The following is an 18,494-nucleotide window of genomic DNA, read 5'->3' on the forward strand; positions in this document are numbered from 1 at the left end:
GCCTGTGCCATCTCATTATCTGCTCTATTGTTTGGGTTTCCATGCCCCCTCTCCCCTTTTTTTTCATTGTATTCTCACACTCCACTCCTCTTCTGTCTCAAGTGAAGCAACTTCCTACAGAATCTCTCGAGAGCTACAGCTGGAACGTGGTAGGTAACAGATTTTTTTTTTTTTTGGTTCACTGGCAATTCTGGAAAAAAAATTGAGTTGGGCAGAAATTTTCAGTGAATCAGAAAGTCGAAAAAATTTCGTTTGTGTCAAACAAAACATGCATCTAATTTTTGAGCATAGTTTACCTGTAAAAAAAGGAAACTTTGAAACAAAAGGGCATTTTGATTTGAAAAATAAAAACATTTCAACCTGAAGAAGTAAAACAGTTTTGATTGTATTTTTTGCCATTTGTTTAGGTTTTGTTTTTTACTGAAACAATTTGACAAAATCAACACTAAGTCATTTAAAGTTTCAGTGGGGCTGAATCTGCATATTTCACCGAAAAAGGTTTTGGCAAAAATATTTCACCCAGCTCTAGGTGCAACCTGCCTAGCAGAGAGGGATAGCCTCTGCATTTCCTCCACATGTAGCTGATTGCTGTCCACTCTCATCCCACCCCTATGCATAGGGATATGGGGAAGGCTTCATGAGATGATTCCTCAGGATATTTAACTGACTCATGTTATGCGTGCATCTGTATATGTGTGCTTGTTGTGGGCTGGGAGTTTCAAATGATCTGAAGGCAGTTGGAGTTCCAAACCCACTGAATTTCTATGGGGTTAGGGTGCCTAATGCCCTTAGACCTTGAAAATCCCAGTGGTAGTCCTTAGGTTCCCCACAGTCTTCTGCTGCAGAAGTGAAGCCCTGCTGCTTGTTCCTTTTATTTCTGTCATCCGCAGTGTTGCCAACTCACACAAGATTTGGTGTTTTCTCTTGAGGTCCAGCTGTTGGGACTTGAGACTTGGCATGAGAATATCTGTTTTTGTTTAAAAATAAAGTATCTAGCCCTCATGCTTGTAGAGAAATGCTTGAAGACATGACTCAAGTGGGCCCTTAAGGCTCAGAAGCCAGAAAGCACAAATTAACCCCCCTCCCACTCCCACTTCTTATTTAAAAATAAAAAACCCTCGTGAGTTTTAAGCCATTATTTCTTAGGGCCTGATTGTTGAATGGTTGAGCCTGGAAATACTGGATCCGCTTTGGTTTTTAAGGTGAAATAAAAAAGCAAACCAGTTGTGGTTCATCTTTACATTTCTAGATGATACTGGCCCAAGCACTAGCTTTGCCCCGAGAAAAATCCCAGACTCAGACTTTTTAGTTTTTAAAAGTGTGGTGACTTCTTAAATCCTAAATAATCTAAGGTTGTAACCTTCCTTCCTGTCTCTCCTTTCATCTCTTCTTGTCTCCCTGTATTATTCTTTCACTTTTCTTTGTGCTCAGCTCTCTCTCTCTCTCTCCTCTCTTAACTTGGTCTGTGATTGTGAGTTCTGTATTTCCTTACTAGACTCTGCACTGCAGAGAAGACCAATCAGCCTGTAGCTCTCCTTGCTTCCTGTCTCTCCCAGCTAGAGTAGGTGTGCCCTACTCACCTGAAAAGTTAGACACAAATGAAATACCTTCAGCCTCAGGGAAGACAGAAAAACTTAAACCTGATTCCAATTGCAGGAGCGAAAGCAGGAGCAGCTACCGGAACTGGGCTCAAAGCAAAGCACTGGCCCAAAAATCAAGGATGTGACACCCAGCAGGTAAGAGAACCGGATTCTGTCTCTCTTAGCAGTACTATGGGAGGGAAAACTTTGTTTTATTGCTACATTCCTGGGGGAATTGGGGCGGGAGAGATATGAGGCCTTGTATAGGAATTTCAGCTGAGCCGTGTTAGAAGATTTAATCAAGAATGTAATGGTATCTGACAGGCAACTTCACCAAAGCAGCCAGGAGAGAGGGAGGAGATCGGCCCACCATTTTAGGATACAGAGTGAAATCTCCAGGGAGTATTCCCTCCCGTGGGATAATAAACAGAGGCCTGGTTCTTAGGTGTATTTCCCTCCTTCAAGCATAGTCATCAGGGGGCTGAGTTTAATTCTTAAAGTGGATATCCCCCTGGGGACAATATCCGCAGAGTCTGGATTCAGTCTTCACTGGAAACAGACCCCTCAGGAGAGGGCAGCCTGGGAGTTCTGGGTTCAGTCATCGGCAGATCTGCATCCTTAGGGACAGTAACAAAGGGGCCTGGTTCAAATCCCAGTGGGTGGAGCCCTGTGGGCAAAGTAACCAGGGGTTCTGTTCAGCCTGCAGTGCTTAGAGTGCCCCTAAGTACAGGAAGCAGAAACCCTGGGTTTAATGCCCAAGAAGTAAATCTCCTTTCTTTCCATCCCCTCGCCGCTCCATCCTCCTGACAATAACTAGGGCCTGAGGTCTAGGTCTAGTCCTGGTTTCAGTTTGCAGTGAAGAGTTTAATAGAGCCCCCACTCTGCCCTCTGAGTCTGGTGTCTGCTAACTCTCAGCCAGAGGCGGCCACTGAGGACAGTGACTGGGAGCTCTGGACAGTCTGAACTCTGGACACTTTGTTTTCTTCCTCAGTTTATTTGCTGAGTCTTATGACTTTTATGGCATGAAAGAGTTTGCTGGAAGTCAGGAGAGTGAGTTTCAGGGTACCTGAATACTATGCTTCTCCTCTTGCTCTCCCAACAGTTTGGAAATCCCTGCCTCCAGTGCCTCTCCCAGCAACCTTGATGTGACGAGCAAAGACTAGGGGGGTCACAACAACCTACCTAAAAGCCTTAACACCCGTATTTCTCACTGCACTGTCATCTCCTCCCTATAACACTCACACTTCATGGTGTGCTCTTGCCACAAACTCAGAGGTTGTATGGGAGCTGGATCAGATCTGGGAAGGAGGCCTCTGTAGGCCCCATAGAGAATACTGGATTGAGAGTGGGAAGAAGAGATTTGTTGAGATGGACTGGTTGTGAGGAGGAGGCATTTGTGACTGTTCCAGGGGTTATAATGGATGTGTATACAGCCAGGGGAGGAGGTGGCTGTATGCCAGTTCCTTGGGATATTGCAGAGCTGAATTGGGTCAGAGAAGAGGTTTCTGTGATGTGGTCCTTAGCCATGTTTTGGAGCTGGAGAGCATCAGAAGAGCCGGAGCCGGTGACTTCTTAGTTGGATAATCTATTGGAGATGGAGTGGATGAGGGGAGGAGCTCCGATCCCATTTCTAGAGGGTGAATATAAGCTTTACTGGTTCAAGGGAAAAGTATATGTGTGATCCATACTCCATTCAGTGTATTGGAACTGAGTAAGATCTCAGGGAAGAGGCACACATGACCTAGACCATTAAGTTGAAACTGCATTTCAGGAGAAAAACACTCCTCATCCCTATGGATGGACAAACCCTGCTAGCTCAGATCCAGTCTGTCACTCTGCTAACGTGGGATTGTCCCCTGTAGTTCATGTTATTAGTTCATACAGCAGTCCAGTCATGTGTTAAATGCCCCAAGCAATGGGGCTTCTGAACTTTCTTTGGGAAGCTATTTCACAGCCTAATCAATCTCACTGACAGAAAGTCATTCCTGATATTCAGGACTTTCCTAATTTCAATCCCACTATTCTGAGTCATAGTCTCTTGCACTGCCCTAATAATTCCTCTCTTTTGGGGTTCACTCTTTTCAAAGACTTCTAGACTGCTATCTAGGGGTGGGTGCATGTGGCAAAAAGTTTTCTACAAATGTTAATCTGAAAAAAAAATTAAAATGAACTTTCTCCATTTATGTTCATGCCCCTTCTGTGTTCACTTTGCATGGTTATCCTAGCAAGGCACAGTTTAAGAAAGATTGTAAAATATTTATGGAAAGTGATTTTTGAATTCAGACTTCTGAGCAGTCACACTAGACATCTCATCAGGGTACCAAAATTTACCTGGTGACTTACGTATCTAATCAAAATGGCTCAAACTTTGTATGGTGAACAAATCTGAAGGAAAAAAAAAGTTGCCTGTTGACAGACGATTTCCAACTAGCAAAATGAAGCAAATAAATTGTTTTGAGTTATTCTCCCAGTTCCATGTTATCATGCCCACCACCTAGTGACTGTTTACCTAAATTAAAAATGCTTAGATAATTTAATAGTCTCTTCCCAGAAGTCAGTCCCTCCAGCTGCCCTAGTTGTTTTCATTGTTGTAGCTCTTCTCTGAATGCCCTATTTTCTTTCTGCTAATGAGGTACCCAGAAATGAATTCAGTGATACAGATGTAGTTGTGGCCATGTCTGAGCCATGTAGCGAGGGAGCATTGCCTTCCTACTCCAGGATGTGAAGCCTCTGCTTATACAGCCCAAAATTAATAGATTCTGAGGCCAAAATGGACCAATGCAATCATCAAGTGTGACCTCCTGTATACCACAGGCTAAAGAACCTCACCTAATAGTTTAGATACCAAGCTCAAAACTTCTGTTTGAACTTTCTGTTAGAAATACACCCAGTCTCGATTTAAAGACTTAAAGTGATGGAAAATCTACCACATCCACAGATAAATTGTTCCAAATGGTTAATTACCCTCACTGTTACAAATGTGTGCCTTATTATTTCTTATCTGAATTTGTTTAGCATCAGCTTCAGTTTCCAGCCATTGAATCTTTCCTGCGAGGTTAAAGAGCCATCTATCAGAATTACACAGGCCATTTTTGCAGGAATATTGCATTGCAAACTCATATCTGTTGTCCGTTGTCCAAGACATTGTCCAACACCACTCCCTAAATTTCATGAAGGTTTATGCTGCAGCCTCAAGTAACGCTGTAATTTATGATGGGGGGGTGGGCCCAGAATGGGCAGTTGGGGCACAAATGTGTGTCCAAGTCAGTTTGTCCCTCAGTTTCTGTGCTGGGGATGGGGAGTGGGGTCTTAGCAGGACCTGAAAAATGTGATTCTGGTCCGTGTATTCAGGCTGAGGAGGACATTGTTTAATCCAGCAGGGGTGCATTGAAGCTGGATCACGTGAGGAGGGATAGTGACCTGGTTGTGCTGTATCTGACACTCATGATGCCAAAGTTGCTAGGTAACAGTGTTCTGCTCTGTGGATGTAGGGCTCTTAACTTGTTTTACAGATTGAGTTGTGTGGGTGCAGATTAGCGATAACCTGTCTGAACTTGTCTGTTCAGCTCACAGGAGTTTCTGGCTCTCCTGCTCATGTAGTTGAATTAGTTAAGTGGTTTTCAAACTTTTTGTATTGGTGACCCCTTTCACATAGCAAGCCTCTGAGTGTGAACCCTCTCCTTATAAATTAAAAATGAGGGGGGAATTTAATTTAATTTAATAAGGGCTTGGCAGCTGTCAGCCCCACGGAGTTGACAGCTTGTGATCCCCATGTAATCACCTTGCAACCCCCTTGAAAACCTCCTGAATTACTGTCAATAAAAATACTTCTCCCTCCCCACCTAATTCATCTTTAAGTTTTAAATATTTGTATGCAAATACAACTATAGGGGAATTACTGGAGCGGATACAGGAGCTGGATCGGATTGGGACAGCAGCGCCTGCGACACCAGTGCTGAAGGATGGTTCTGAACTCAGCCAGGACATGGGAGGAGGGTGTGTGACCATAACACTGGAGGATGTATTAGAGCTGAATAGGCACAGAGAAGGGCAGGGTCTGTGACCCCTGCTCTGGAGAGTGTGTCAGAGCTGCCTAGGGTCAGGGGAGGAAGGTGTTGGCTCTGGAGCTGGAAAAGGTTTAGAACTGTATCAGGACAAAATCAGGTTTATGTGACTTAATTCTTAGAGGGTGTTTTGGAGATGGAAGAGGCCTGAGTAAGAAGGTGTGTATGGGGTCATCAGTGGAGAGTGTATGGCATATGGATGGAACTGGCGAGGAGACATCTGCAACCTGGTCCTCAGAGAGCATGATGGAGTTGGATTGAGCCAGAGGAGGTGGCTATAAACTAGCTCCCTGATGATGTATTCCAGATAGATTAAGCCAGAGAGAAGTGTTTGGTGACCTGGTCACTAAAGAGTGAATGGGAACCTGACTGCGTCAAGGAGAGGACGCAGACACTGGAGGGTATATTTTGAACTGGATTTGGAGAACAGGTGGAACCATCAGCTGCTTAGTTACTGAGGGTGCCTCAGAACTGGATCAGATTAGGAAAGGAGAGTCTGTAACCATGCCTTTGTGGTTGTGTCTAAATTGGATTGGGTCAGCCTCACAGTCAGGATGTTTCCAGAGCTGAATCAGGTCAGGAGAGGAAGCCTCTGGAGATAAATCATTTCACAGGAAGAAGGGCAGCAGCCCAGTTCCGGAAAGTTTTGTCTTGATTGCAATGTATCATGAGAGGAGAGATTAGCAGCCTGGTCACCAAAAAGTGTATGGGCAAGGGTGGCAAGTTATATGGGCCCATGGTGCCCGGGATCCAGCAGTATTCAGAGCCCAGGGGCCTGGCTCCACCAATGTTCAGGGCTGGATCTCTCCCCTGGCTCCAGCTGCTGCCCCCACACGCCTTCCCTGAGTGTCCCCTGGCCCCCCACTTGCTGCTCCCCATGCACCTCCCCTGGGCCTCGGAGCGTCCCTGCCTCAAGCGGGCGGCTTCCCTCTGCAGCTCCCTGCTGCCAGCTCCTGGCATCAACTGCCGCCGCAGTGCCCCCGATCCACAAGTGCCCCTGATCCACTAGTGCCAGGCAGGCTGCCTCTGCCCCTGCCCTTCTGCCTCGGTCCCTTTTCTGGCAGGACCCTCCACCAGCACAGGGCCCCCACGCCACCCGCCCGCAGTCACCGCTCCTGCCCATGCTGGGCAAGGGGCAGCCCCACCCCTCATCCCCAGTGAGGGGCAGCAGCAGGGGAGGAGGCGCACACATGATGGCAGCCCACCCCCCTCCGCCGGCACATACCACAGGGGAGGGCTTTCTGGACCTGAGAGGAGCCCTGGGAGCACATGCAGTAACAGTGGTGCGGGGTGAGTGTGCTGCTGAGGGGGAAAGAGGGGCCCCTCCCCCAGAGCTAGCTGCTGCTGGCGGGGAGAGGGCTGGGGGGAGTCCTCATCTCTGGCCCCAGCCCTGGAGCACCCTGCTTGCACCCCAAACTCCTCAACCTCCAGCCCTGCCCCATCCCGGAGCCTGAACCCCCAGCCCAGAGCCCTCTCCTGCACCCTGAATCCCTCATCCCTGGCCCGACCCCGCAGACCTCACCCCTGCACCTGAATCCTCTGCCCCAGCCCTGAGCCCCTCCCACACCCCAAAGCCCTCATCCCCAGCCTGAGCTCTCATCCCCCCACATCCTAACCCTCTGCTCTAGCCCTGACCCCCTTCCACATCCCAAGCCCCTCATCCCCAGCCCTCATCCTCCTGCACCCTAACCCTCTCCCCCAGCCCTGATTCCCCTCCTGCACCGTGAACCCCTCATCCCTGGCCCCACTCCACAGCCCTCACTCCCACAAACCAACCTTCTGCCTGAGCCCCTCCCACACCCCAAACCCCTCATCACCAGCCACACCACAGAGCCCTCACATTTTTACATTATTTAAAAAAAAATGTATCGGCTTACAAGGCAGATGTGGTGGGGCGGAACTTGGACCCATTCTGGGCACCACCAAAAATTATACAAACCTGCTGCCCCTGCTTATGGGATCTGGTCCAGGTCAAAGAAGGAAGTATTCAGCCCAGGCCTCCTGAGCATTCTGCTCAGAGCTGGTTCCTGGCAGTGGGGTGATAATTCTAAGTCTCAAAAGTGCTGGGATAATAACATGAACTTTACAAGATGACCCAGGACACGAGATCTGAGTCTAGGTTACAAGCAGCTTGTACAGCATGTTGGATGTTGCCATTCTTCAGGGCTGCTGGGATAATAACATGAACTTTACAAGATGACCCAGGACACGAGATCTGAGTCTAGGTTACAGGCAGCTTGTACAGCATGTTGGATGTTGCCATTCTTCAGGGCTGCCACAAGGTGGCAGGGTGTCTCTGACTCCAATAGCTACTGTTACATCTTCCATCAATAATCAAATCAAATCTACTCAAATCTGTTTTGTTAATATAAAATTAAAATGTTTAGATATGTATTGTAAAGTGGAGAAAACCTTTAAATAAAAAAGGCAAGTATAAAAATAATTTGAAAAACACACACACACCACTTGGTGTTTTCTTATTTTTTATATATATATATTTATATAGAAACATTCATACACACTGTATATATAGATATTGCCTTGCATTGTTTGTTTTATTCACTCGTTGCTTTGTGTCTGAAATGATATTGTAAGCTATTTGGGGCAGGGGCAGTCTCTTACTCTGTGTTTTCATGATGCCTAGCACAATGCAGTTTTGATCCTGTGGATGCTAGTCATATATAAATAATTAGTAATAATAACTGCCTCTGTCCACTGCCACCATGTGTCCCCACCTCCCCTGTGCACATTCCATGTCAGACATATCCATGCTTACAGTAAATATTTCAGTCTTGAGAGCTGTTAGAAAACAGTAGGGAAAAATGTGGTGGAAGTTTTCAGATCACTAACTTTCCATTTTCCTTAGGAAATCATTTGATGAAGGACGGGCTAGGAGAGGCCAGAGGGAGGAGCTGAAATGTGTTAGGAACATACATACCAGGGTTTTGGGCTTGGGAGACAGCAATGGGTAGAGGCCGCAGTACAGCACAGAACCAAACTGGGGCTGTACATCATGATATAATTCAGGGAAAGGAGGCTCTGGGAAAAGGAATGATTCAGAGGACAGGTATTCTACCCTCCTAATAAGCCCTCTTCCTCAAGGCACAGGTAATGCAGAGACACCATTTCACCTCTGAAGCCATCCAGTACCAGTGTGATGAGCCGAAGAGACAGCTAGAAATGCCAGGTGCTCTCTGTGGATGTCTGGGTCAACCTTGCCATTGGGTCCTCTGAAGGCATCGTGACATACGCCAGCTTAGAAGATCCTCTCTGTGCCTAGAGGATTTCCCTTAGGAAGCTTAGACATTCTCAGAGATCCCTCTCTGATTCACCTTCTCCTCTCTGCACAGCAAACAATGTTACTTGTTTCCGCTTCTCTAGTCCTCTACAGCTGCAGGGAATGAGGATAAGAAATCTGGATACACACTGGGACCATGAAGTTGCCTTATCTAAGAACAAGGCCAGACAAGCCAATTTCATCAGCGTGACGTGTGCAGTATCCAGTCACAAGAGTGGGTCCGGACCCTAAAAGGCAGCCTTAGATTGTGATTATGTGGGAGAGTAATGTGGCAGCTGAGTTGTCTGCTGGATGTTTTCAGAGCTAGTGAAAAGTAGCTGTCATCTGTCTGTCTCCATGAAAATTAGCATGCACCTCTATGGTGCTGCTCTGTACACAACAAAAATAAGGTCAAGGCGTGAAGATAAGCACCAAAGGTAAACAACAAGCAACAGAGTCAAGATTTGTTTGGGGCAGTCAAAGCAAAATGGAAAAAAGTGTCTAGAACAAGGGGTGGTGGACATGCATGCAGTACAAGCAGGCATTTAACAGAAGCATGTCTTGCCCAGCACTACTAACAAAGCAATACAAAAGCAAAATATATTCATAAGAATACAATAGGAGAGAAGGTGGGGAAAGAGTTTTCTGTTGTCCCTTGATATATCAATTTAAACAGCAAAGTTCTACAATAGATTGATTTGTGACAGTGGAAATGAACAAAAAGCAAATTCAAAATAGAGGCAGGATCCGACTACAGAACTATTGCAGCAAGTCCATGCAAAAAGACTAGTAACCATTCTGTGCTAAAATCAAAAGCTATGCTACTTATGCTGAGAGAAACAACACTGTGACAAAGCATAAATTTTCAGGCCTGCATATTGCAAGGGGAAGTGTTACTGAGGTAGTAATAATGGTATGGGCCTGATAGAGCAGAGGTGGGCAAACTACGGCCTGCAGGCCGGATCCGTCCTGCCCGGCCCTGGAGCTCCCAGCTGGGGAGGCTAGTCCCCGGCCCCTCCCCTGCTGTTCCCCCTTCTCCCCCCGCAGCCACACCGGCAGCGCTCTGGGCGGGGGGGTTGTGCGCTCCTGCTGAGCAGCACGGCAGTGTGTTTGGCTCTGGCCAGGCAGCAAGGCTCCCAGACATGCTGCTCTGAGTGGCATAGTACAGGGACTGGGGCGTTGGATAAGGGGCGGGGCAGTCAGGGGACAGGGAATAGGGGGTGCTTGGATGGGATGGAGGTTCTGGGGGGGTGGTCAGGAGACAGGGAGGAGGGTGGGTTTGGATAGGCGTGGGAGTCCCGGGGACGCCTGTCAGGGGGCAGGGGTGTGGATATGAGTCAAGGGATGGGGAATGGGGAGGTTGGATAGGCGTGGGTTCCCAGGGGGACTGTCAAGGGGTGGGGGTGTGTATTTGGGTCAGGAGACGGGGAACAGGGGGTGTTGGATAGGTGTGGCATTCCGGGGGAGCTGTCAAGGGGCAAGGGTGTGGAAAGGGGTCAGAGCAGGGGGTTGGATAGGGGCGAGGGGTCCCGGGATGGGGTGGTTAGGGGATAAGGAGCAGAGGGGGTCGGATGGGTCCAGGTTTCTGAGGGGGGCAATCAGGGGGCGGGAAGTGGGAGGCAGCGAATAGAAAGCAGGGGTCAGGCTATTTGGGGAGGCACAGCCTTTCTTACCCAGCCTTCCATACATTTTTGGAACCCCAGTGTGGCCCTCGGGCCAAAAAGTTTGTCCATTCCTGTGACAGAGCCTTGGTGCCATGATTGGGTTATACAATAGTCTTCAGACAAGGGTTTAAAAAATGGGTGCCTAAAGTTAAGTTCCTAAATCTGCTCCTAAATGAGTCTGGTGTGATTGAACAATTGCAGTGTTGCCATAGTTTGTGATTTTCTTACAAGTATCACAATATTTGGTGGTGTTCTTAAAGCCACAGTTCCTGCAGCTGAGTGATTATGTGAGAATCTCAGCTTTCATTAAAAATGTCTAGCCCTCGTGGTTGCAGAGAAAAGCTTGAATATGTGGTCTGAGTGTAATCTAAAAGGTTCAAATCAGAAAGCAAAGAAAAAGAGCCTCCATTTGATCATTTTTTAAAATTTCATGATTTTAAGATAATCTCATCCTTTTGGGGGGCCTGGGTCACGATTTTTGAACACATGGGGTTGGCAATTCTGCAGTTGCATTTGAAAGCCACTTATTTAGGTGCCTCACTGTGGACTTAGGAGCCTAACTTCAGGCACCCATTTTTGAAAACCTTGGTTTCACTAGTAGTTATTCAAAGAGGTAGGTAACTTGTATACAGAAGAGCTTGCAGAAGAAAATCAATGAGGCATTTAGTAGGTGGGAATGGTATAAGCCTGTACACTATAACACAGTGGTTTTCAACCTTTTTTCATTTGCAGGTCCCCAAAAAAATTTGAATGGAGGTGCAAACCCCTTTGGAAATCTTAGACATAGTCTGCAGACCCCCAGGTTGAATGAAAATCACTGCTATAACACATCCCAGCAATGTTCACTGCAGGGATCCACCAAAATGCAGCTACCATGTAAAATCTTATTGACCCTGAGAAATAAAATAGCAGAGGAATGTGAGTATTTGGTTAAGTAGGAGATTATTGAGGAAGTGAACTCACTGAACAATTGAGTTAACAGTATGATCACTGTGATATAGCCAAATATGCTAAGGAGTTATATGTCCCCAAAAGCCGCAGTGCCCCCAACCCCGGTGCACTTGGCGGCACAGTTTGAGTGCCCGGTGGGCAGCGTGGCTCCAGCACCAGCCATCCCGAGTCCCTGTGGGAGACAGGCCAGCAAGCATCAGCGAGCCTAGGCCAGCCAGGGTAGAGCGCTGGGAACTGCAGGAGAGGGCCTGGCCTGGGGGTGGAGAGTGGGTGGGGCCACACTAGGCTGTTTAGGGAGAGACAGCCTCCCCCTGCCTATGATAGCTGCCGTCCATGAAAAGAGAATAACTGTATTCTTTTAAAACCTCATGAATGAGGCGTCATCTCTGTGGTTATAGCACTCTGTGATTACGCAAAGACATCTTTCCAACGTGTTGCCATCCATATGGTGTTGCTTGTTTCACAACTTTCTTTTGTTCATTCATTTTGGTTGCCTTTTTTCATTTGTCACTTTGATTACTTAGTGCTGGATTCTGGAGCACTATGAGGCGCTGCATGACCGTTCCTTCCTGGGTGTTATCAGTTGAGGATTTTTGTGAGGGAATGTTAGAGGAAGGCTTGTCTGGTTGTTAAGCACTGACTAGGACTCAGGAGATCTCAGCTCAAATTCAGACTCTGGCACAGACTGCCTGTGTGATGTGGGCCAAGTGAAGTGATTTTTCTGTCTCCGTTCCCCAGCTGTAAAATGGGGATAATTTTTCTGCACTTGGTCTGTCTTGTTTAATGAGGCTATAAACTTCTCAGGGCAGGGACTGCCTCTGATTACTGTGAGTTCAGCACCTCACCCAACTGGGGCCCTGATCTCAATTGTACACTACTGTAATACTGCTACTAATAATGGCAAGTGCAAAATGTGGATGCTGTTTCTCTGGAATTGGAGAATCATTCTAAAGGGCTGACAGTATATGGGTAAGTTTCTTTACACTTAAATCAGATGGTTTATGATCATATTCACCTCTAACATGGTCATGGCATGCTCAGGTTCAGGTGTGAATTTGCTGTTCTTGGTGCTTAATTAGTAGACATCTACTGGCCCCAAGGACTAAGCCTCCTACTCAGCAGCAGAGGCAAAAGATGCACAGCGTCCTGGGGAGAAGCCGAGAGCACTCCCTGCTGGCTGCCAGTGAAATGTCCCCGGGTCTTTAATTCTTTTGGTTCAGCCTTAGGTCCAAAGGTGCCTTTAGAACTCTCTTCCCCAACTGCTGAGGGGGGGCTTTGCACATACACTGTCCTCCCTCTGTCTCCTCCCTATCTGCTGTGATGTAGGGCCAGATTTAGGGGAAGGAGAGCCAGGTGACTACCGGGGGTGTTGGGCTTGGCTGGGGCACTGGGCTCAGGGTACTGTTTTTGTTGTTTGCAACAAAAGGAAAAATACAATCTTTGAAGTAAAATGTTTCAGATATTCCATATGTGGATTCATTTTTCACTAACCACCTAGAATGTTGTAGAATCTTGTGGAACCTTGCAGACTTTCTGAGAACTACATTTTCCTTGAACTTCCTAGAAAGTTGTCAGCCAGGCCCCCATGGATATATAAGGGGCGGGGCATCTCCAGTGAGTATAAGAATGAAGTGAAGTGAGAGCCCAGCTGCGACATTGTGAACCTTGTTTTAGTATGTAATTGTGAAAGTGTACGTATATTTTAAGACTTGAAGCGTGTAAATAGTGACTAATAAAGGACATATTTAGTGAGACTTCAGAGATATCGATCAAACTCCTATCTACACAACAATATAAAAGAAATACTGTTACTTCTTTTGCCAAGCTTAACATGTGGTGTTTGATGATTTTCTAAGACTGTGAAAATAGACTTTTGCTCTCCCTAATACTGTCTGTTTTCCCCTGTAGAAAATAAAAGATGCCCCTGAAGAAGCCTTCAGGAGCTCAATATAGGACATGAAGAGCTCAGTTGCAATCTAGTTGCCAGCAAGGGAAAATTCGATGGGAAAATATCTGAAACAGAACAACAAAGACTGGGCTTTAGGCAGTAGCAATCATCCCAGTGCAGAAGAAATTGTGGAGCGAAGCATAAACGATGTAAGTCCTATTACTAAGGTAAGGAATGGAAATATAAGGAAAGTGATGGAGAATTGTCCAGTTTTCCTGGTGGTGCAAAGAAGAATGTGTCTCACATGAAAATGACTCCATATGAAAAGGAGAGTAATGATAAAGAAGAATCAGCCTCGCATGATGACAGCAACAGCAGTGAGAAAAATTGCACACCACAAATTGATACATCAGATTTTGCTTTATGGCCAGCAATCCTAAACTCTGCCGATATTGATCTGAATGGGCCGGGCAAAACCAAGGATATGATGTTTCCAGTAAATGAGCAGAAGTGACACTTCTCAAAGTCGCACTGCGAAAGAGTGCTCGAGAATGGTGGGAAAGTGAATCAACATTGGTTAGTTTATTTGAAATCAACTGACAAAGTATTCTGTTTTTGTTGCAAAATATTTGACAAGAATGACGAATCGTTGCTTGCACTTTCTGTGCATAATTACTGGCATAATTTAGTTGATGCTCTGAAACAACATGAAAAGTCACCTGGCCATTTTACGGCCTATTCCCAATGGATGGAGGTCGAGTCCAGGCTCAAGCTGAATAAATGCATAGATGCAGAAAACCAGTGCATTATTAACGTAGAAACCCAGCACTGGAGGAACATGCTCAAGCATCTGATCTCAATTACTCTCTTCTTTGCAAAGAATAATTTGGCTTTCTAGGGCTCGTTGGATAAGTTGTTCACTGAACATAATGATAATTTCCTCAGTTTGGTCGAGCTCCATGGGAAATACAAGGATGTCATGCAAGAGTACCTATGTCAAGTAGTTTGTAAAGAAGCTATGGACCACTCCTGCAGCAAAACAATTCAAAATGAATTGATTGACCTTATGGCAGGGAAGGTGCTTGATAACATACTGATGCAGCTTGGCAAAGTGAAGTACTACAAAATAATTAGGGACTGCACTTCTGACATTAGTCACAGTGAAAAGATTCCATTTACAGTAAGATTTGTTGATGATGAGGATGGCTGTATCCAAGTAAAGGAACACTTCATCTGTTTCTGGTCTGTGGATGACTCTACTGGAAAAGGCCTAACAGAACTATCTATGAATGTTTTGAATGAGATAAAACAAAGCTTCAGGACTGCTGCAGCCAAAGCTACAATAACGGCACTGACATGAAAGGAAGAAACAATGGTGTGCAGGCAAGGATCCCTGCACTGAATCCAAGAGCTTTCTTTGTGCCTGATGACTGCCATTCCCTCAACCTGGTTGAGCCAGAAGTAGTGTCATCTTCTTTAGATTTGGTATCTCTCTTTGGAGTACAGCAAAGACTATATACCTCTCATTTTCAGCATCAATTATCAGGTGGAAGATCCTCATGGACAGTGTTACAAATCTGACCATGAAGCCGCTAAGTGACACTCACTGGGAGAGCTGCATTGACAGCGTAAGGCCAGTGAGGTACCAAGTGACTGAGGTTTACGACGCCTCGATGGAACTGGCGTAGTCGAGTAAAGGTGAGGCCAGAATCCAACATGAGGCACAAAGCCTGGCAAACCAGACCATTGACTTCAAATATCTGGTCTTAATTGCAATTTGGCATGATATCCTGTTCCAAGTAAACATTGTAATCAAGGCATTACAAACTCAGTTGATGGACATCACAACTGTTACTACTGCCTTGGTTTCATTGTGGTCTACAGAGACAACAGATTTGAAGATGCCATCACTGCTACTAAAGAAATGGTAGAAAACTCTGCAGTTGACCCTGTCTTCAAGGAAACTCCTATTCATTGGAAGAAGGGATAGTTTGTTACGAGGGCAAAGATGAGGTGATGGGAAGCTTGGTGCTAGTTGACACTGCTCGAGTATCATCGAAGGAAGGTTTGGACAAATGAAGCACCGCAAAAAGACCTGAGGGATGGGGGATGTATGACCTTAGTAAGCTGTCAGCAGATAGGAAAACACTCTTAACAATTGCGTGGACCTTCACCAGACTATGACACGTGGGGAATGTTCAGACGTCAGTGATAAAGACCTCTATGTTGAATTGGACAACATCCATCACATTTTGCTACATGGGAAGCACTCTCCACTCCAAGTTCTCCACTTCATTCAGGATGCAGAACTGAAGGACACTTTTCCTAATATGTGGAGAGCTTTGAGGATTCTGCTCACGCTACTGGTCACAGTCACGAGTGGTGAGTTTTTCAAAGCTCAGGCTCATTAAAACATATCTTCACTTGACTACGGCCGACAAGAGACTTACATTGCTTGCTATTCTAGTGCTTGAAAATGATGTTAGCAAGTCTTTGGATCTCTCTGATGCTTTGTTTCAGTTTGTGAGGGCAAAGGCAAGAAAAGCGACCTTTTGAACTAAAGGACTAGGGCTAATGTTCTAAGGTTGTCATCTACTGTAACACTGTTTAATACTGCTCCACCCAGTGTTGGTGCACAGGTCAATTTCTTGATGTTAGTATATTTCAGTTATTCTTAAAATTAAAAAGTTTCTATAAGCTTAGGAAGAAACCAATTTATTTGCTTATATATGGCATAAATATTGACATTCATATGTGGCACAGATTTACAGATCCAAGTGTGCAAATTTATAATCTAATATGACAGGGATAACTCATGCATGCAAATCTTGCATCAAAGTTGTGAAATGGGCTACAAATGCAATAAAAATAAGGTATTCAAAAGTTTAATAAATGGCTGGGGGCACTGAAGATACTCCTTGCCTGGGGTACCATTTGGTCTAGGACTGGCCCTGGCTGTGAGGGAGGACTGGGAGGAGCTTTGCTCATTATTTCTTCTGCCCCATGCCTCAGTCACAACTGTGAGTAGGGGACTCCTGACCTCTCCTCTCTTCCCATGGCTCCTACAAAAGATGGGCTGATTTCCTATCAGGAGGTAGGGGCCATCTTCTCCCCTCTCCACTGCTGTAAGGGGAAGATTCTTTTTGTCTCTTCTCTTCCTCCTCTCCCCTTAATGCTGCAAGAGAGAGTCTCTTCTCCATCTCTCCCTGCCCAGTTGCTGTGATAGCTCCTCTCTCTGCTTTTTGCCAATTCCCATCATCTACTGTGCAGAGGGAACCACCCATAGCCTCAGCCTCTCTCTCTCCCCACAAGCCCCAATCCCCAGATAGAATAGTGGGTTCTTTCCACTTTATTCCTTCTCTTTCTGCACCCTCGCCCATGTTTCCCCTGGACAGTTTCCCTCTCTTTCTAAGCTGCTCAAAAACATACCAGCCTCAGTTCTGTGCTGCAGCTGTCTCTAGCATGTTCTGGACTTCTTTACTGAACTCAGTCTGCCAAGTCTCACAGATTTTTGTGGAGAAATTTGATGGGGGATGGCAGCAGCTGTGTGTGGTGGTGGTGTGTGTATGGGAGGGTGGGAGGAAGGAGGCTGCAGGAGCTGGATGTTCCAGAGGAGCTTGTTGAACACGTGGAGGAAGTGGTTTTCAGTTTCATTGCTCCTCAAATTGCTCCAAGCACTGGCAGTGATAATGAGTCAAGGTTGGTAAATCTCATGCTGCTGGTGCCTGTATTCCAGGGGAAGTTTGCAAGCCCCGGCATACACTGTTGTTCACTCCTGGCTGCAGCGCTGTTGAATCCTTTATACCTCCTGCATCTTGTGTTGAAATTTGTTTGGGGTGAGATGATGTTGCAAGGCAGGCAAAGGAAACTGTAACTGCCACAGACTACAGCGTGAGTCATGATGACTGTTCAGAGACTTTTACTGCCCCACACCCTGACTTCCAGCCAGCACACTGAAGTAGTGAGCACCAGAGAGTTTAGGCACATAGACCCTGCTTCTCTGTTTGGCACAGGAGTGGGGTGGAGGAAATGGAGGTGGTTTTAAGCATCCTGCGTGAACTCCCATGTTTTTGGCCAAGCCCCTGGCATAAATTACAGCAGCCTCAAAGCTGCTTTAGCTTATGCTCTGACTGCAAGGCCCATTGTAAGCCCTCTGCTAGCCGAAGATGGCCAGAGTACAGAGCATTTTGTCATGCCCTTCCTTCCCCCAGCATGCCCCCTACATTGGCGGCTAAGAAGGGGAGTGGTGTAGAGTCATTCCATTAGCTCTGTGCTATCTCTTGTGAACCCCCTTGCTCAGGGGTGGTCCCTGGAAGTCACTTCTGCCTAATTTATAGGGTCATTACACCGCTGGAATGGGGTAAAGAGGCTGTAAGGCAATCAAGAATTGGGCCCTGTGTCTATAAAGGTTGGCAAAGGGTAATGTGGACTTTTTAATCACTCAGCCAATAAATATCACAAGGAGCCATTCAGGCTTCAAATTTGTTCACTCAGAGCTTTCCTACAACTAGAGTTAACTCACATTGTAGGTTATGTGCTTTTGAGGATTTCTTTGTTTTCATTGGCTCTGGTTCCTTCCTTTGATAATCACAGTGTGTATGTGGTCTCTTCTTGGCAAATGACTGTCAGGGCTGATGAACAGAAGGCACATTCTGTGAATAGCTTAACTCCTTTGTGGCTGCATATTCAATCAACATATCAAGCTTCATATTTTCCAATGGATCAAGAAATAGCAGCACACTTAAAACGTAAATTGATTAGAAGATCATAACTAGTGGTGGTTGAATGATTATAACATAAAATTAATGTTTCAGCCTTGCTGGCTCATGCCTGCTTTCTAGCTTACATATGCTTCATAGTGTAAGCAGTCACTGTCATATCCAGAGAGATGCATGGGAACTGGAGGGATTCATTTGCAGAATTTACATACTAGTAGGTTTACTTAGGCTCCAGTGTCAAATTGAAATCTAATAATATACAGACCTGATCCTGTGAAGTGCTGGGTGCCTTCTACATGCATTGAAGGCAGTGGGAGTTGAGATTGCTGAGCATCTTTGCAGGATTGAACCA

At 46.0% G+C, this 18,494-nt stretch overlaps 1 protein-coding gene across 1 annotated transcript in view; it reads left to right on the forward strand.

Moving 5' to 3' along the window:
- The first annotated feature begins 1,581 nt into the window (after nucleotides 1-1,581).
- LOC127056815 (rho guanine nucleotide exchange factor 5-like) overlaps nucleotides 1,582-18,494 on the forward strand; it is a 46,183-nt gene continuing 29,270 nt past the window's right edge. Inside the window, exon 1 of the mRNA XM_050965118.1 lies at nucleotides 1,582-1,736. Within this exon, the coding sequence (XP_050821075.1) occupies nucleotides 1,599-1,736 (138 nt within the window). The 5' untranslated portion in view covers nucleotides 1,582-1,598. The remainder of the gene's footprint in view (nucleotides 1,737-18,494) is intronic.

This window comes from Gopherus flavomarginatus, chromosome 1 (assembly GCF_025201925.1).
Source record: "Gopherus flavomarginatus isolate rGopFla2 chromosome 1, rGopFla2.mat.asm, whole genome shotgun sequence".
Lineage (NCBI taxonomy): Eukaryota > Metazoa > Chordata > Testudines > Testudinidae > Gopherus > Gopherus flavomarginatus.